Source organism: Melanostigma gelatinosum, assembly GCF_949748355.1.
Source record: "Melanostigma gelatinosum genome assembly, chromosome: 16".
Taxonomy (NCBI): Eukaryota; Metazoa; Chordata; class Actinopteri; order Perciformes; family Zoarcidae; genus Melanostigma; species Melanostigma gelatinosum.
In genome coordinates, this window is record NC_136649.1 from 16,475,282 (window position 1) to 16,494,471 (window position 19,190).

The 19,190-nt window shown below is 41.5% G+C and overlaps 2 protein-coding genes across 4 annotated transcripts; one reads left to right on the forward strand and one right to left on the reverse strand.

The window, feature by feature from the left end:
- Positions 1-28: 28 nt before the first annotated feature.
- kif15 (kinesin family member 15) lies at positions 29-9,660 on the reverse strand. 2 transcript variants are annotated; one of them, XM_079287147.1, is made up of 35 exons: positions 9,552-9,660; positions 9,248-9,278; positions 8,877-9,063; positions 8,647-8,723; positions 8,480-8,517; positions 8,287-8,384; positions 8,010-8,189; positions 7,599-7,808; positions 7,379-7,504; positions 6,871-6,993; positions 6,623-6,770; positions 6,375-6,454; positions 6,064-6,273; positions 5,803-5,980; positions 5,587-5,716; positions 4,982-5,123; positions 4,683-4,838; positions 4,468-4,596; positions 4,243-4,348; positions 3,964-4,129; positions 3,734-3,884; positions 3,560-3,645; positions 3,378-3,447; positions 3,188-3,274; positions 2,983-3,087; positions 2,694-2,816; positions 2,468-2,614; positions 2,292-2,381; positions 2,007-2,171; positions 1,679-1,761; positions 1,510-1,576; positions 1,388-1,425; positions 1,152-1,284; positions 800-931; positions 29-695 (listed from the first exon to the last, which is right to left on the reverse strand). In XM_079287147.1, exons 1-35 carry the CDS (start codon positions 9,568-9,570, stop codon positions 621-623), a joined length of 4,086 nt encoding a protein of 1,361 aa, XP_079143273.1. In that variant the 5' UTR covers positions 9,571-9,660; the 3' UTR covers positions 29-620. The 2 variants fall into 2 exon arrangements, with proteins under 2 accessions (XP_079143273.1, XP_079143272.1); XM_079287146.1 differs by having other exon boundaries at positions 2,007-2,204.
- A 2,124-nt stretch (positions 9,661-11,784) lies between these two features.
- Positions 11,785-18,803, forward strand: tacc3 (transforming, acidic coiled-coil containing protein 3). Of its 2 annotated transcripts, none has more exons than XM_079286943.1 (17): positions 11,785-11,887; positions 13,360-13,525; positions 13,994-14,121; positions 14,202-14,245; positions 14,344-15,784; positions 15,893-15,947; positions 16,036-16,198; positions 16,442-16,500; positions 16,585-16,715; positions 16,834-16,915; positions 17,040-17,159; positions 17,673-17,740; positions 17,825-17,868; positions 17,957-18,117; positions 18,215-18,321; positions 18,401-18,521; positions 18,610-18,803. In XM_079286943.1, exons 2-17 carry the CDS (start codon positions 13,361-13,363, stop codon positions 18,673-18,675), a joined length of 2,955 nt encoding a protein of 984 aa, XP_079143069.1. In that variant the 5' UTR covers positions 11,785-11,887; position 13,360; the 3' UTR covers positions 18,676-18,803. The 2 variants fall into 2 exon arrangements, with proteins under 2 accessions (XP_079143069.1, XP_079143070.1); XM_079286944.1 differs by having other exon boundaries at positions 15,893-15,938.
- The last annotated feature ends 387 nt before the right edge of the window (positions 18,804-19,190 follow it).

Genomic DNA, 19,190 nt, shown 5'->3' on the forward strand with positions numbered 1-19,190 from the left:
ACAGTCCTTTTATTTGAACTGTTCATGAAACAATACCACCAAATAACAGAAAAAGGAGAATTATTTTAACTACAGTATTACACTTATTTTTAAAGTTCATTGTACCAAAAAAAGACAGTGGCTATACACCTCAGTATGATGGGAAAAATACAACAAACCATATACCATGGATACAACTCAGATGATCAACAATCACAGCATTAGACACAAGCACCTAAAAAATTATGAACAAGAAATGTTCAGTTTTCACATTAAGATTATCTTCAGCATTGTTGTAGTCTAAGAAATGTCTAGGTATACATCTAATGAAACTCAAAAAGGATGGAGCTGGACTAATGGAGCTTTCATCACAGCTGGTCTTTCCACGCTTTTGGTGGGTTTTATGCTGCTGCAATAGCAGGTAAAGGTACAGTATGCATCCAAGCCAAACTTTTAAAAAGGTGTAATAATATGAATACACCATGAGCAAAATCATTTCTGCAAATTCCCTGAATGGAAAACAAACATAAATCACAATGTATTTGGACTGCAAACATTGAGTTGACCATGTCAAAAAATAAAAGCACAAAAAAAAACTGGGAAAGATGCAAATGACAGAGATTCAAACCATTAAAGAATCATCAGGGATTTACATCATCTCCAGAGGCAGACATCCCTCGTTGTCCTGCATTAAGATCTCTGAGCTTTTCATTTTCCTTTAAAACATGAACAAATACACAAAGTTGATTGACGTAATGTGTTGACAGTTTTCACACGGTCAAAGAGAAAATCCTTTGATTGTATAAGAAATGTTAGTTACCTCTTGAAGTTTGGTGTTGTCCTTTTTCAGCTTCACCAGATATTCAATCCTCTGTTTGTGGTTCTTATGCCCCACAAGTTTTCCATTCTCCTCCGACAGCTGAACATTCTGCCTACGGAGAACCTCGTTCTCCTGTAAAACAGAAATAATCGGAACAATAGTGTCATCTCGTTGTCGCAATCAGGCCATCTTCCAGAGTACAAGCAGGAACTCAGCAGATCCACTGGGTACTGAGATTATTTCAGCTGCTGACTATGTCGACAGGAGTCCATTTTTTTTTCCATACTTGAAATAGACATTATCCCAAAAAGGTTTCTTTCGTGAAAGATACGAGTCTCCTCCCAACTCTGACCTTCAGTAGTTTCTCCTCCTCCTGCATCCTCAGGCGTAGCTCTCTCAGCTCTAGGCAGCGGTTCCTCAGCTCAGTGGTCAGCTCCTGAACGCAGGTCTGGGACTGGGCCAGCATCAAGTCCTGTGCTTGCAGTCTAATCCAAAGCACACAAAAAAAACACAGACAGAGCTCGTCAAATGTCAAGCATTAATTAAAAGATCAGAGCAACGTACAATAACCAAATGCTGATTCATTACCTTTTATGAGTATCGGAGAGCTTCTGCATTATTTTGCTCTGTGAATTAATGAGAGGTGAACAAATTACAAACTGATAATTCAATACAGAGAAAAATAAACCAGTAGAAAACCAAACACAAACCTTCTCTGCTCTCTCCTCCTGTAGCTCTTTAAGCATGGTTTGCTTGAAGGCTTCATTCAACTCTTCACTGAAAATTACAATTAACAAACATTATTAATCTTACTTCAGCCGTCCACAACACGTGATGTACTTTAGGGCAGAGGATAGCTGAATGATGAAGAAACTCAACCCGTTATTGTTCCCGTTCTGAGTCAGCTGGCTCTCCTTGTTGTAAAACTGGTTGAGTAAAGACTGGATCCCCGTCAGCTGCATCTGAGGAGAGTGACAACACATCATCAATATCGATGGACTTCAAAGTCCATTGAGACCTTCAGGCCATTCAAACTTCTGTCAATGCCTTCATTCAAAAATGCATTTCATATGAACAAAACATTTACTGCAGTTATTTAAACCTTTTCAAATTGAGTGGAAAAATATACTAAACTGGAAGAGTCTGCTGTCACCATGATGAATGGGTGTAGCTGTAGATCAATTCAATATCTTTTGCAAAGATATACCTTCAGCCTTTGGATCTCCTCATTCTTGGCCGCCCTCTCGGCGTTCAGCTCCGTTAAAAGAATCTCCAGGTTCATCATGGAGGAGCGGCGATTCTCTAGCTCCCTCTCCTGGCTTTCTAGCACCTGGGTCCAGTCCCTGTTGAAACCTCTTGGAGTGCAGGGTGTCTTCACAGACGACCGGGGGGGGAACACACATTTCTTACTTACTTTATTAATAAATAAAAACAGGCCCCATCGTTCATTTGTAAATTAAGAATTAAAGAGGAAATAAACCACAAGTCTTACCGGAGGTAATGATTTCGGTGTGCCTGTAACATCAACGAGGGGTTTCCCATTTCTGATAGTTCTTTCAACAGCTTCTTGCTGTTGTTGCATCTGATAGAAAAGGAGAGTTTTGTAAGTCACTTCGATAAAATGTTTTCTTGGGAGTTGCTTGACCGTATGATAAAAAAAAAAGTCACCTTCTGCTGTAGATTCTGTATCATGACGTCCTTCTGGGCAGTTTGCTCCTGAGAGGCTTGGAAGAGACTGTTCTGCTCATCTAGAACCTTAGTGAGTCTCTCGACCTCCTCAGTGGCATAAACAACCTCCTCCTGCAACACCTCCACCTGAGTACAGACACACACAAACATATAATAATAATACCAAAATAGTATGAACAGCGGTGTTGAACATGAACAAACTTACCTCTATTTTGTTGGATGCTCCCCGCCGGTCTAAAGCTTCTTTCAGATCACAGCTCTCTGCTTGCATCTTAGAGTTTTGCTCCCGGATATCCTCCCTTTCAAGGCAGACAGCATTGAACTTGGCCTGGAAGAGCAATGACATTATTATTATTATAAACATGTCTTGACTTGTGCAAACATTAAACCTATCTACAGTACGGGGTGGTAGAGTAAATGAATAGGCAACTACAGCAAACGATGACGTTATTTCAGACACAATAACGGGTGGAATCGGTGGAGGAGTAACGCACTGTGATGTCTGTGACGTCTCCAGACAGGTGGGTGATGGTCTGGTCCCTCTGGCTCAGCTCACTGCGGAGGTCTCTGGTCTGCTTGATGAGATCTAAAACAACATCCTGTCAAAATACACAGGTGGGGTTCAGGACGGTAGTATTAACAATGCAATGACTATTTGAAGGAATAAGAAATAGGTGAGAATGAATCACTCAGGCTTACTTTGTCCTGTTCAATCTTCTGTTCCAAGCCTTTTATCGTCTCATTGGCAGAGATTACATTTTGCTCAAGATCGCTAATTTTGGATGCCTTGAAAACAGAAATCAGACAACCAGGTTAAGCTACTGAACTGCAGATACTGTTATAATAATACTTACACTTTTCAAACATGCATGCTGTTCGTAGGACTGACCTGTTGTTGGTGTTGGTCTGAGACTTGTTTCCTAAGCTGTGTATTCTGCTGCACTGTTTCTATCAGTTCTCTGAAGGCACACACCGAGGTCAGTCGTGTTAATAAGAGTTACTTTGAGTGTTGAAAACCTCTAAAAAATAAAAATAAAAAATAAAAAAGGAGAACGCTTTGGACAAACTTACTTTGATGTACTCTCTTTGTTTTCTCTTAACTGGGAGACCAGGGTGCTTGTGTGCTCTTGCTCAGTCTGAAGAGAATTATTCAACTCCTACAATACAGAAGTTAGACAGTTCAGAGATCACAGTCTAAATTTTAGGATGAAACACGACCAAAGGTGAGGCTATGAGTTCACCAACCGTGAGCTGTGCCTTCAGTTCATCGATCTCCTGCTGCCTGTCCTGCAGCTGCTGTCTTGCCTGATCAGCCTCAAACTTGGCCTCAGCTTGGAGCTGGTCGAATGCATCCTGCAGTGTCCGGTGCTGCTCCAGAAGCTGCTCCCACTCCAGCCTGGAATGAAGACATGGTACTTAAACCACACATGTGAACATGAAGAGTCACAGTGCAGACGTATTGAACTTGTGCTTACTGGACTTTGTCAAGTTGGAGCTGTGTGCTGATCAGACTGTTGGAGAGCTGGCTCATCTCTTTCTGCTTCTCGCTCTGCTCGTCTCTCAGGTCGTTCCTCACAGCGGCCAGCTCTGTGTCCGACGACAGCAGCACCAGATGTAGATCACGGATCTTACTCCTCAGCACTGCAAGAAGGGAAAAGAAAGAGTCGTCCAATTTTCCCGAAATCCAAGTTCAACAAGTCCAGACGGGAAAAAGAAGAGATTTCAACCACACAGGAGAAAGATGTTATCCTTACCCTCTGCAGCTTGCTGTTCAGACTGAAGGCTCTGTTGCAGCTCATGGACAGTGTCTTGCAGGTTGAGGTGATCTCTGTTTCTGATGGCTCGCTCAGAAGAAATTAGCTGCATCGGGCGTAAAGAACAAGTTGAAAAATAGTTAAATAAATGGCATCACGTTTTTTCCAAAATGTTGAATTTTGACAAGACAAAAGTGTAAAGGGAGGAACATGAGGAACATCTACCTCATCCTTGCGGTCAGACTCTTGTGACATCAAAGCGAGCTGCTCCTCGAGTTTTGTAATTTGCTGCAACAGCTTGCTGTTCTTTAACTCCTCCTCATTGAACTGTGTCTGAGCACGGCTAGCTTGTTCCTGGTGAGAATTTCGAGACAAGTATGAGAAAATGACAATTTGTGTGTTTTGTGCAGACATTTGTAGGACAATCCAAATTGTTGTACCTGCACGTGACAGAGTTCCTCAGTCAAGGCCATCTCAGTCATGTCTGAAGGAGGCTGCTCGTTCAAGATGCCTTCTGGCCCATTCAGGTGGTCCGGGCTGGAGAGAGGCACAAGACGGGTCCGCAAGTTGTACGCTTTGGTGGGCGTGGTGAGAATCTGGATTAGAAGGATAAAATATAATAAAACGTCACAATGCTGGGACTAGAGGGTCACTTGGAGACTGCAAACCTCCACCAAGGCCATGCTCTATCTCGCAATGATGACCGTTATCTGAATTTTTAATTTCAACATCCACTCACCTTTATAGTTTCAACGTGAATCCTGTTCAGCTCAGAGACCTCCTTATTTTTACAAGCGGTTGTGGCTTCCAAAATGTTTTCCAAATGCCCGTTGGACTTGTCAAGATATCTTTTCTCAGACTCCAGCTGTGACATCTGTTTGCTGGAACACAAAGCACCATCCAAATACCACATTAAGCTCGGTCAAACTTCTGCCTTATCAAGGCAAATAAAATATGATTAAAAAAAAAACACTTCTTCCTGAAGCTAGAAATCCCAGCTGGGCAATAATAATTTAATGTATACAAATAGTGGATTTACAGTTACAAGTATATGTAAAATATATGAAACTCAGTAAGATGCTGTTTTTCCAAATGAACCAGCCAAAGGCAAGTCAGGAAACTAAGATGCTTTTTCTTTTGGCATCATGTCACGATACAGACAGCAGTTATTGATAAAGAAATGTGTATGAAAAGAGTAGAGTGTAAGTTCACAAAGGCGCTCTACTCGTTACAGATACATTCTTTTGCTTTTTACTTGTTCCTAAACATCTGCCAGGCTTGTCTAAAACACACCCATGTTCATTTTGCTTCAGAGTGGATTTCTCCATTAAATGCCCTCCTTACTTGGTGATCTCTTTGAACACCTTAAAGGCCTGAAGGGCACCTGTGAGGTCCAACTGTTTCTGAAGCAGCTGAGCCTTCAGCCTCTCCATCGGAGCTGCAGAGACAGTATCTGCAGGCACAGAGGCTGGAGCTGTGGAGCAACACAAGTTCATTCAAATGTATACATCCATCACATTTACTTGACATTTTCTCAACTGAAGCTGATAATTATATTACTCTCTGAGAGTCTTTCGCTCTCCACAGCCCTCTGGAAGGCCTCCTCCAACTCAGCGGCAACATGGACGGCAACTTCTTCAGCTTTTACCACCGATTCAAGACAACGAAGCTGACGGTTCTCCTGCCTGAGGCTGAAGTTCTCCACTGCGTATCGCGTCATCTTTGGGTGATGTTCCACCTGAAAAGGAGCAGAGTTGTGTACATGGGAAAACTGTGTTGAACAGATACACTGATTTGGGGAATTTATTCCAGAGTCTGTACCTGGTCTCTCAAGATATTTATCTCTTCTCTCAGCTGATCAATCAGAGTCTGAGACTCCTTGTCCGACAGCGAGCCTTCTTCCGTCTTCAATTTCTTCTCAAGGCGAGAGATGTGGTCCTCTCGAAACCTGACAATCATTCGGCTCGAGTGGATGAACTTGTCCTTCTGGGTCCAGGCCTCCTCAAGCCGAGCCACTTTCTCCAGCAGCGTCTGAGTGTAGTAAATCATTATTCTAAGTTTCCTGCACCAACAGCATTTAATTACATTTCCCCAAATAAATGACAATGCAAAAAAAACGTAAACTCCCATACGCTCTTCTCCTCGTCTCGCTTCCTCCACAGACGAACAGAAGCCATAAACTTTGCTTTGTATGAGACTACATGTTGGATTTCTATGGATGGATGAGAAAAGCTGAATTACACTTTTGCAACATACCAGAAAACACTTGTTGAATAACATGTAACTCTGCATGCAATACAGTTGCCTGAACTTCTTTTTTTAATGCATTTACATTTTTCAGCATGTGCAAATGGTTAACATGTGTTTGGTGTATCGTTACCTTTGAGGAGTTCCGGTCCTCCGGGCGCTACATCTCTTCCACAGTCCACTCCCTGAGAAGTTAGCACCTGTACGAGCTGCTCCTTCAGCTTCTTCACCTCAGCTTGCAACTGCCTCACGTTTCCCTGTGTGTCTTCATTGATAACGGCCTGGCAAAAAACAATAAGAGCACATGGGTGACAAAGTGCTCAACTTGTTTTAAGTCTACTCTGTTGTAATATGACATAGAGTTGTGTTAATGACCGATACCTTATTCTTGATCAACTTTGCTCTCTGAGCAAACTGCAAGGTGGACAGCGTTTCTCCAAAACATTTTGAACCAGGATGTACATTGGCTATGATATAAGTTTTAGCATTTCCTCCCAGAGAGTCCTGAAATAACAATACATATTGTTACAGTGCATCAAATCTATTCTAATTATAAAGTGCAATCAACCACATCTTTAAATGTAGTATTATATTCTACCAAAGCAAAGAAGAATATAAATCAATGTGAAGCCAAATTCAATACTTGAAAGTGCACAAGATCGATGCTTCACATCCACAAATATTTAGAACACAATCTCGTTCCCATAGTGATTTAAGTAGACATAATAGAAGCATGAAAATGTGTGTTTTACGTAGTAATTGCATTTGATTTATGCCACTAAACACACAATGCCATAGTTCCAGGGAAGTTGACTCCACAATGATACTCGGCAACAAAACGTATTCTCCACCAAAGATCAAGATGTCATTGTTATTCAGAATCACTAACCCTTAACAAGAAGGTGAGTTTAGAATCCCTGTAGCAGATGTGGCGGTTCTTCCCATTGGACACATCGACCAGTGCCATTATCACCTGACCGAGACACATGAGGGAGCGATTGATGCTGCTGGCCTCCTGAAAGAGAAGCAATGTAAACAGCTGTTAGCAGCAGCAAAAATCCTAAATGTAGTAACTCAGTATGAGGCTGAACTCATGGACGAAGCTCCACCTTGAGTCTGGAGCCTTCTGTGTGTGTGTCTTTCTGCCTCTCAGACCCGCCCAGATCTACCAGGTTCAACTGAGACATCCGGATATTCACTACTTCATTGACGGCCTCCTTGGACTCCAAAGTCATGGTGAACACGGCGTGAGATCTGGAAGACTCTCGGTTCATGGAGGTGGAGGCCACTCGTCGATTACGCCAGCCCATAGACAGCACCTAAGTAGTAGTTAACTCAAAGTATGTACACTTCCACGGTAAATGTTTTTAAATGGAACCTGCATTAAATGAATTACCAATTTCAGTAAAGAATACACTTAAATTTTCACACAAAATATGTGTCCATGATATGTGGGTTTCAGCCACTCTAAAAGTACAGTACAATAAACTTCTGAATCACAACAAGATAGGAATTTATACCCGGTAGGCTTCGGCAGCTGAGTTGACAAACTTCTCCACCGCTCCCTCAACAAAAAGACCTTTCTTGATGTTCTCCCTGAGGTACAGGCTGGCTGAGGCTGTGTCCAGAAGGTCATAGATTTGTTCATTGTATATCTCAATAAATGAACATTTACAGAGGAAACTCTTGGACTGGCCGGACTTTGAGGAAAAAAGAACAAAGTATCAACTTAATTAGAAAACAAACATGAAATACTACTTGACAACGACATCATGGTGCTGAAATGTTACAGCTCACCTTTTCCACTTCTCTGTTGATGAGAAAAAACAGGTACTCAAAACATCGAGGTATAACCCCCCTCAGTTCATCTGTGAAATTATCCAACTCAGATGGTCCTAGAGTGGGAGAGAAAAGTGTCACTACAATTATTCTATCTCTTGATCTTAAAGAATTTCTAGTACACAATGTTAAGAATAAATTGAATTCTCACCGAGCATGGTGAATGTTTTCCCTGAGCCTGTTTGGCCGCTGCAGAAACAAGAGGGGACTCTGATAAGGAATTGAACGGCTGCTGCATATGAAGCACAATGCAGCGCGGTTGTGCGATCAAATATCTGTAATTTCATACCGTTTATAAACAACGTAAAGACCACTTACTAGGCAAATATAGTACCATTGTATCCATTCATGCAAGACTCAACAATATTCTTGGCCACACTGGAGAATACAGAATCCTGTTGAGAAATATAAAAATCAAACACACACACCGACCAGGACCAACTTAATGAGCTTACACACGTTGATCAATCAGGTTATTATTAGTCTGTCACGGTACTTTTACCCATGCCAGCTGCATGTTCATAATACAATAACTGTAAGCTTCCAACCTGAGATGTGTCCATGTCAGCAACATGATCATAAGTGAAGGTTCGTGGTTCTGGTTTTGATAGCAGACGGATGGTGTTGGGTGAGGTGACTGTGAGACACAGCTTCTGATCTCCATCTGTGGTCAGCCCGGAGCACTGGGTCAGAGGTCGTACTCGGACAAAAACTTTGATGGAATCGCCATCATAGCTGTAGGACGGGAAAGTTAAGCTGATGATGTTAAAAACTAAATGTCACGATGAAAAGTATGTAACTTACAACACCTGCCTATTAAGCTTGGAGGACATGAAAACGTTTACTCTAATGTAGCTGTGCTCCTCAGTCAATAATCAAAATCCCTGTGAACAACATCCTAAAGGTAACGTTACATTACCTGGCACCAAGTTGAGATGAATCTCCAGATGCTGTAAACAAAATCATGATTATGAACGTTTTTTAATATATTTAACTTCTTAAAGTGTTACTTAACGTTATACACATTAACGTTAATATGTCAACTTAGAACTCCGCGTTCAAAATGCTGGACATCGAGATCGAGATCATCTTAAAGTGAGTTAACTAACGTTAGCTAGCAAACGACTCATGCTAGCCGACTAACTTAGGTAACATGAATGTTACACTAACATGCTGAGGTTACCAAAATACGTTAGCATGTTAGTTTGGTGCGCCAACGTTACCTTTTCCGCTGGAATTCATTGTTGACACAAAAAGTTGGATGTTATGTGGTAAAATTTAGTTATTAACAGAGTCAGTCGAAATGGGACGACTGACGCTGTTTACATCGTTCGGAATTGGCGGGCAGGACGTCTGCGTCTGCATCATCATCATCATCATCATCATCATCGTCTTCTTCTTCTTCTTCTTCTTTTGTTTTTAATGGCGGTTGGCAAACAACTTTTAGGTGCATTACCGCCACCCACTAATCTGGAGTGTGGACGAAGGAAAGTAATTATCCAAAACCAAACAAACAAACAAAAAAATAAAACAAAATAAAATAAAACAAACTAAATAAAATAAATATACTTCTCAAATTATATTCACTCGTCTTGTTGTCTCCAAATACTCCAAACGAGGCTTCCAACACTCTTCACCAAAGCTTTTCTTAAATATATCAATTATATTCTCCTCTCCCAACTCTCTAAGACCAGTTTTTAATATTTCTCTCTCTGCCTCGTACCTCTGACATGACACTAAAACATGATCCACAGTTTCCTCGTCATCACAAACTCCACACATTCCATTATTATGTTTTCCAATAATACAGAGGGAACTGTTAAGACCAGTATGTCCATTCCTTAATTTTGTCATTACCCTCTCCTCTTTTCTATTTCGTCCACTAGGCCCTGCACTCCCAACCAATGGTTTATTTTTAAACAGATATCGTCCTTTACTCCCTTTATTCCATTCAGTCTGCCATATCTTTTTGATTTGTCCCTTAATCACCACTTTAGCTTCTGACTTACTTATATTTAATTTAACAATATTTCTCCCACTCTTCAAAGCCTTTTTTGCAGCTTTATGCGCAATCTCGTTGCCATCGACTCCAACACGGGTACCCATCATCATCGTCTTCTTCTTCTTCTTGAGGTAGGGCTACAAACCAGCGTGAAACGTGCATACTGCCACCTACTGTACACTGAAAGGTACTGTTATTCAACACTTGATAATTCACATCATTTAAAATTTAACCAGAATATTATGTTGAAAAGTAAGGAGCTTAAACCAGGACATATGAGCCATGAAGCCAGTCATGCTGTTTAGTACCTAATTTGCCAAAATGCTCTGCTCCAGGTGGATAAATGGATAGAAACCAAAGACATTCTGTGCAAAACCCACGTCTGTTAATACGCATTGGAAGAGTATTACTTATGGATAAAGTATAAAGTGGTATAAGGACTACTGATAACACCAATATTACATTTTGCAGAGCCTGTAAGTAGAGATAAGTCAGAGGTCACTACATTCAAATATAGTGTAGTATAATATTATATATAATGTCTATAACTCACACATTGTCTCTGAAACCATGTAAGATGTTTCCTCAGGATACAGGCAGAAAAATGACTGGTGACAATTTGTATTTCAGGTTTCAACAACTGCCCAGAAGAGTTTGATGTTTGGTATTTTGCGCGACTTGTCCTGTGCCTGACTGTACTCATCTTTACTGTCCCAGGTTTATCCCAGTTTGCAGCCAGACATGAACATACGGAAGAAACCATAAAGTCCCGCAGAGAGACAAAACAACAAAATACCAGCACTAGTATTTCAAGTATAATATATATATATATATATATATATATATATATATATATATATATATATATATATATATATATATATATATATATATATATATATATATATATATATATATACTCAAATTGAATGACATATCACAACTTAAATTGACGATTTTATACGCTTCCTGTTTTAGGATAGTTTAGTCTGTTTTAAATTAGACATTTAAATTTGTTTTGGTCTTCAAATGGGGATCTGGGACCTTTCTGTTTTGCTCAAATTAAAAAATAAACAGCAACGAGAGAAGTCTCCTAGCTTCACTTACCACTTTGCTTTCAGTGCCCCTCATGCAATCAATCAACCAATAGTCACCCAAGTCTGTCTATGTTTCAACAGGAATGTCAATATTGCGCTGTAATAGCATTTGAGGGTAATTGGTTTGCCATATGTGAAAAACAAGCCTTTTTTAGCACATAAGCAGTGTGACAACGTCGATTACTATCTTGCCACGTGTATTATCTTTGACACTGCCCGACGAATAGATCATATCCGCTCTTCAGCGCGATTGGCGCTTAACCCGGAAGCGCGTTTCCTTTGAATGTTTCTCGCGATTCCATTGGTTCGTTGCAATACTTTAAATTCCAAACGGTTGTTTCCCAGACAAGGCGAGGGGTTTTCAAAAAGCACACCACTCGTTCGTGGTCACCCTGCAGTTGGATACTGTCACGAAAGACGTTGCAATATCGACAGACTGCATCTGATTTTTTGTTGTGAGGTAGGTTTTAAATATACGATAATAATATAGTAGCTTAGGCCTTGCTCTGTTGTCTGTTCTCACGTCTTTATTTCACTCTCTTTACGGTAACCGTTATGTTTATCGTAACGTTGGTGGCTTATGACAGACTTAACGTTATAGCTAACGTTCTGGATGATACCGGTAGCTAACTATTCATTTCTAATGTTGCTGAAAATCCCACGTTGAGTCGCACAATACACTTATTCGTCCACCTGTATGCGAACATTAATACCTCACCATATAGTTAATTAAGTAACTAATTTCCCCCTGGGGATGAATACAGTTTATATCCATCTAGTTAACGTTAGTCTAAATGGTATATATTTGGGAGCAATATTTAAAATGTTGTGGAAGCTGACCACCACTTGCATATCTTCATCACAATCATTGAAATCCTTTTATAGCCCAATATTAATTGAAGCAAACTAAAATTGAGAGTTGGAAGTCACTTTTGCAATTCGAAAATTCATTCGAAGTGTTCCAATGGCTTCAGGACATTTCACCAAGCAGTCATTTTGGCGTGTCATAGGACGAGAAGCATCGGTCATTAATAACATGAACAATGGCTGCATGAAAGAAAGCATAGTCACCTCCAGGGCCCTTGCACCCATTAAATGGAACAGCGCCATTGTGTGACTAATTACAGCTTTGCTTCTCCTGCTAGGACGTGTGAAAAGATTGTCCCATAAGTCACATGACAGATCAGGTGGCCCTAGCCAAGTCATCTCTGTAGTTTGTGTTTTTTAATATTAAACCACTTTAACTTAAGCCAAAGTTCACACTTCTTGGCTCTATAGCCTGAATACTATCCAGAAGGATGACGCATCAGTTACATTGGTAATAAAAAAAGTTTGACTAGGTTATATGTTAAATTGGCAGATGATAGTTTTGAATTGTATGCAGTGAATTGGACTTCTTACAGTTGAAAAATGAACCGGTTAGTGCACTCTGGTGGACAAAGTATGTAATGGCAGCTCAGTTTCTGTCTCAAATATTTTGGCATTGCTGTACTCTCTTTTCATGCTACATATTGGCCAACATGTACACTAGAGACTAACAAATATCAGCAATAAGCTAATATCGACTGACCGATCGGCCTAGCACAAGGCATCATTGCATGTGTAGCTTCAACATCTTTATTACATTTTCAGGTATCACCGTTCAAATTTATTTTTTCTCTTTACTTTTCCACTTTTTAGGAAGGAGTGTATTTGCATGTGCCAGCCACGATCCACCAACCCAATTGCATTGGCGAGTCACATTTGCCTTGATTCTGCTGTTAACTTTGTCATCCTTCTCAGTGCAGATCCTTTTTACACGCATCCTTAAACCTCACCACCAAAAGTGTCTTATCAACCGGGTGCAGCTTTCAGGGTGACACCTCCCTCAGTTTGTCATCTGATCGTTCCAGCCTCTTATCTTAGTCTGTCTCTCTCTCTGTGCTTTTACAGGATGAGTTCTGTTGACGTGAATGATGAGAATCGTGGGGTCTGCCCCGCAGGAAAGCACAACAGCGCAATTAGCGACATTTTTGACCTGGATCAGCCAACTGGAAGGCCCTCCATCCTGCGTCAGACAGAGAACCTGCCCAGCAAGGTGGTGCCAAAGGGGACAAAGGTATAGAACTAGCTCTGCTTATGTTGTGTTCTCATCTTGACTCTTTAAACGCACCATAATGACACCTGGCGGAAAATGACACGAGTGTTTGTTTGTCACCAAACTAAGTCTTTTCTACAGCTATTAGACTCTGTTAACCTGAAGGGGGAGACGGGGAGATTGACATCTACCTTTTTATAAAAAAAAAATGATATTTGATTCTTAGTTTAGTCAGAGAATACATTTGCAGCAAAGTTCAACACCGCTTTATACAGTCTGTATTCAAATAAGAACAAAACTCACGTGTGTTGGTGGACAAAGCTACAAAAGTACAGTTTCAGACATGTTTCAAGCCCACATTTGAGAAGTATACTAGCTTGTGGAGCGTTTGGTGAAAGTGCTGGATATTACTTTCATGTCTTTTTTTTTCTGTATATTTTATAGCATACAGATAACATTTACGATACTGATCAAATTACCTGTGTTTAGGTGGCTTTTCAGACTCCAAGAAGAGACCCTGTGACTAAAAGACTTGTATCTCCCACCAAACCTGTCAGGATGACAAGTGTGGACGAGTGTACAAAAGCGATGGAGTCCTTAAATTTGGATAAATTCAAGTATGTAACATTTCTCAGACTGCAACATGCCTCCAATTTAATGACTGATCCATTTAAGTAACCGGGTTTGTGTTTTATAGTACTTTACAGAAAGATGCCACTGAGCATCCTCAGCCCAAACAAGGTAATTCATCCAACATTAGTTTTGATGCATTATTTTCCTTGAATGTCTCTGCATTTGCAAAATTGGTGATCTTGGCCATCTTCTTTAATTTTCTACAGAAGTGTCCTCTTACCCTGATGATGACATGCCGATACAAAGCAAAGGAGGCTATCAGTTTGATTTTGACAACCTCGACTCCATCGATCCGTTTGTGGGTTCTGTTCAGACGGTCCTCTCTCCTGCGAGGCCTGCTGCCGAAAACCCTCCTACAGAGTCTCAACATACAGAACCAGAGAATAGCTCGGAGGAGCACGGCAAAATAGAAACTGCACTAGACGAGACTCTTCCATTCATCCCGTCCATGGAAAACTCACTGGTCGACGTCTCCACCGACATCAGCTCCAGAGAGAGCAGTGTGGTCACAGTGAGGAAGGTCCCCGCCGTGGAGGAACAAGATTCATGCACTGCCACGCCTGATGAAAAACAACCTGGACGAGTGTCTCCAAGTTCAGGCAGTTTTGTCGAAGATGCTCCACTGCCAACGAAAGGTGCTTACTCCTTGGATTTTGACAACCTTGATGAAGTCAATCCATTCAAAACCGGTGGCTCTGAACTGCCGAATTCGCCTGTCCTTGGGGGAAAAGTGGCAGACATTGACCCACCTGTTGAGGAGACACTGATTAAGGAAAATGAACCCACAAATGTTAACATGCCTGAGGCGGCTCAAGGGTCGCCGGAACTGGTCGACGTACTCTCCAGTGAGAGCAGTGTGGTCACAGGGGCGAAGGGCCCAGCAGACGAGGTACGAGAGTCATGCACTGCCACACCTGATGAAAAACAACCCGCTAAAATGTCTCCAACTGTCGATCAAGACAAAGTGTCAGGCAGCTTTGCAGAAGATGCTCCACTGCCAGCGAAAGGTGCTTACTCCTTGGATTTTGACAACCTTGATGAAGTCAATCCATTCCAAACCGGTGGCTCTAAACTTCTGAATTCCCCTCTTCGTGGGAGACCGGTGGCAGACATTGAGACACAGATTAAGGAAAATGAACCCACCAGTGGTGTCATACCTGAGGTGACTCAAGAGGGGCCTGTTCAGTCTGAGAAGAAACCCACAGCTGAAGTGGCCCCAAACTCTGCTAATTCTGCCAAAACTTCAGCTGCTGAATCCACCACCCTGCCAGCTGATGCCCCAATCAAGGAAGCACCAGTCAAACTTGAGTTTAATTTCGGTGACGGCAGTGAGGCCAAACGGAAACCACCACCCAAGAAATTTGGCAAAAGGCCGGCTGGTGTGAAACCTGAAGAGGGAAAGCCGGCGAATGACGTCAAACCACCAGAAGAACCTTCAGTGAGGCCTGATGCTGCTGATGTTCCCAAAGGGTCTTACTCAATTGACTTTGACAAGTTTGATGAGCCAAACTTCAATCCTTTTGGCACAAAAGCAAGCATGAACAATTCTCCAAAGTGTGGCAAGAAATCCGTCCCTGTGCTCGTGGGAACTTTAATTCCAGAGCGAGCGGAGAAGCCTGTGGAGAAGGAAGCCATATCCTCGGCATGGTATGTTTACCTTTTTATCTGAGTGTATCAAGCATCCATTTGCAGTGAACTCTTGACTTGCCAGCAACACTTAATGTCACTAAGTTTGTATGCTTTTTCCCTCTGTAGCGCTGGAGAGAGTGTCCAAGCCGCAGCCCAACCCAACTCTGGAGCGGTGAGAGAAGTAATGCAGTTTGATACAATCCTAATCCGTTTAACATTCCCGTGGTTGTGTTTTTTTTTACAAAAGCTTTGTTTTTCTGGAATGACAGAACGCGATATTCAAAGCTGCTTCTGACCAAGACGAGGGATTTCAACCTAAAGCTGAACGACCCGCGGAGAGTCTTCCTGATCTTGTTGAATTCTGTCAGCCGGAGCAAAAGTCAGAGACCGCCATGTCAGCATTCAATGAGGAGTTTGTTCCTGGAACTATGTGTAAGTAAACGTTGGACATTAACTCCATTTCACTAGTTTGCACAAGGATCTCCGACTGTTTCTGTTGCCTTAACTTTGCGTTTTAGCAGTAGTTTGATGAAGAGTTCACCCAGTTTGGTCTAACTACACAGAAGTCAACTTGTCTCTTGAGGAAACAATTGTTCCGTATTATTTATGAAGCGGCATTAAATGGAAAGATATTTCTGTGGGTTTTTTTCGTTAATCTGTCATCTTTATCGCTAGTCATGGCCGATGACTTTGATGGGCAAATGGATTACCTTGAACAGTTCGGGTCCAGCACTGTAAGTACTTGCTTCACGTATTTTGAATGACTCATTTTATGTTATTGCATGGCCTAAGCATATAGTGTGTGTTTTTGTCAACAGTTCAAGGAATCTGCATTGAGGAAACAATCCTTGTACCTTAAATTTGACCCTCTCCTGAGAGAGAGCCCCAAGAAGTCTGCAGGCCCGGTGGCTCACACCCACGTCCCTCGCCCCGCTGCCTTTGTCTCACGGTATGAAATGCTGCCGTTTCCACTCACTGACCGCTACGGTCACTAAATGTTAGAGCCGGGTTTGTCCCGGTCGGACATCATGATCAACAAAATGAGGTTTGTTTCCTCCTCAACTCAGGCTGGAACCTCCACAGATGGCAGAACAGACTCCAAACGGACCACAAAAGGATGATTTCAAGCTGTTTGATGCTACAGCACCAGTAAGTCACTCTGGAAATGCCACCATTGACTCTGCCTGGTAACCTTTTATTAAAAATAAGTCAAAGTTAATATTCAACATGCCTCTCCTAACTTTGCTCCATTTACACTGGAACTAACATCTAGGCTCCAATCCTTGCGGTCCTTCCTTTCCCCCAGCCAGCAAACACCGTGGCTGCCATTATTGACGTGCTGAAGTACAGTCAGAAGGACATGGATGCAGCCATCGCCCGGGTCCAGGCAGAAGTATGTCCTACTCGATGTTTTATGATTTCACAAATAACCGCAGGGGAAGAAGTTTTCCATTTAAGTACAGACTAAAGAAAACAACAATCTGATTCAACCATAGAAACCACGGTGCATTCTCTATTAAACACAAGTATCGAATATCAAAGAAATGTTTAACCCGCAAATGTCAATTGTTTAGCGGACAGGGTTGTTGGTGTCAGCCGACTTGTTTTTAAGTGTCTTCTTCCACCATTCACTGAGTTCAATGTTTCATGAAAATTGGATAATCCTGTTTTTAAACCCGAGGAACGCGTTCGCACAGTATTCAGTTCAAAAGCAATTGTGATCATCAGAAAGTTTTAACCACTCAGTCCATGAATCAAATCCCAAATAGATCATTTTAAAATATGATGGTTTTGTACAAATTTGATTTTGTAAAACAAACAAGGTTGCAGAACTTTAAATAAAATGTTGCCCCTTGTTTGAAAAAGTTTATAGTTAATGAATAACTAAGTGTATTTTCTCAAATAGGGAAAGAGAAATCAGGAGCAATGGAGTGCAGAGTGTAAAAATATGCTTGACGATGGTCAAGAATTGAGGTAACTTGGGCTTTGTGAAAGTTGGTTTTGTCATTTTGATTCGATGTCTGAAAACTATTATTAACCGTTTTTCTCTCCACACAGGAAAATAATTGCAGAATTTGAGCTCGTGATTGCCAAAATGATGGGTAAGTCTCTTTCAATTTTAGTACACAGCAATCTTCAGGATATTGGATGGAAAGATGATTTAACAAGAGCTTTCATTTCTTTATTCAGCTGATCAAGAGAAAGAGAGGGAGCTGACACAGGCGAAGCTCGACGAGGCTGTGCTGGAGAAGGAGCAAGTGTCCAGTGACCTGAACACTATAGAGAGGTCTTTCTCCGACCTCTTCAAGAGACTGGAGAAGTACAAGGGTGTGGTTGAGGGCTACAAAAAGGTTAGAAGAAATATGTGCCCCGTTCTAAACCTCACAGACATGACATATCTAAAGTTGCGGTAGTTTGATTTGTAAATTGTATCTAACGTTTCCCCAGAATGAAGTGACGCTGAAAGCGTGCGCTCAGGACTATTTGGCAAGGATCAGGAAGGAGGAGCAGCGCTACCATACCCTTAAAGCCCATGCTGAGGAGAAAATTACTCTGTAAGAAACCGGACTATACCGCGATAACAGCCCAACTTGCAAGACTTGTGTTTGACTGACATTTATCGTTCTTCTCCAGTGCAAATAATGAGATTTCTGAGGTGCGGTCCAAGAACACTGCTGAGGTCTGTGCTCTTCAGGCTCAGCTGCGACGGGAGCAGCTGACGGTGCAGTCACTGGTGAAGAGCATTGATCAGAAGGTGAGTGAAGATTTAAATTAGATGAGTGCATTTGCAGATGTATTGAAGATAAGACATCTAATATGACCTTGTTGCTTTCTTTTTACAGGTGAAGGAGGCTGAAGAGCTCACCAAACTTTGTGACGAACTAATCACCAAAGTCCAGAAGGGTTGAGCTCATTTGTGAATACTGTGTGTTCTTCAGTGTTGGTGTCCAGATTATTTTCTTTGTGTACTTTGTTTGTCTTTGTCAATGTTACTGTAAAAAAAAGTTAATAAAGATGATTTACAAGTTTTAGTGAATTTGATAGTCTGTCTAGTCTTTTTAATTTCTGCATGATTACAAACCACTAGGGGGCGGTCTTTGAATTCGTAATGTTTTGAATCTTATTTGGATCATTACTATTAAATATGGAAGTTATGGTGCGGTTAAGCCTTAAAAAAAAAAAAGGTTGTGTTCTGTGCAGAATTTCTACTTCAGACATACAAAGCTATTCAGTGCACTCACCCCTCATCTGTCTGGAGCCAAAGCTCATCCCCGTCCTGTAATGCTTCCAACAAAACAAGAGCTCACCTGACACAATGCTCCCCTTCTTCCCCGAGCAGTCACAGGGCCCTGTCGCATCACTCCCAGAGGCAGGACAATGCGCTTCCTAAATGGTGAAAGGAAATCCTACCTCAATTGGAGTT

What these genes read in the sequence shown, in the direction of transcription:
- kif15 (XM_079287146.1), bottom strand. An exon ending in TAAATATCTTGAGAGACCAG is followed by an intron (nt 5,981 to 6,063) that starts GTACAGACTCTG and finishes GCTCCTTTTCAG; the next exon opens with GTGGAACATCACCCAAAGAT. An exon ending in CTCCAACTTGACAAAGTCCA is followed by an intron (nt 3,885 to 3,963) that starts GTAAGCACAAGT and finishes TCTTCATTCCAG; the next exon opens with GCTGGAGTGGGAGCAGCTTC.
- tacc3 (XM_079286943.1), top strand. Translation starts at nt 13,361, where the DNA reads ATGAGTTCTGTTGACGTGAATGATGAGAATCGTGGGGTCTGCCCCGCA. An exon ending in ACTCTGGAGCGGTGAGAGAA is followed by an intron (nt 15,948 to 16,035) that starts GTAATGCAGTTT and finishes CTGGAATGACAG; the next exon opens with AACGCGATATTCAAAGCTGC. An exon ending in CGTGATTGCCAAAATGATGG is followed by an intron (nt 17,869 to 17,956) that starts GTAAGTCTCTTT and finishes TTCTTTATTCAG; the next exon opens with CTGATCAAGAGAAAGAGAGG.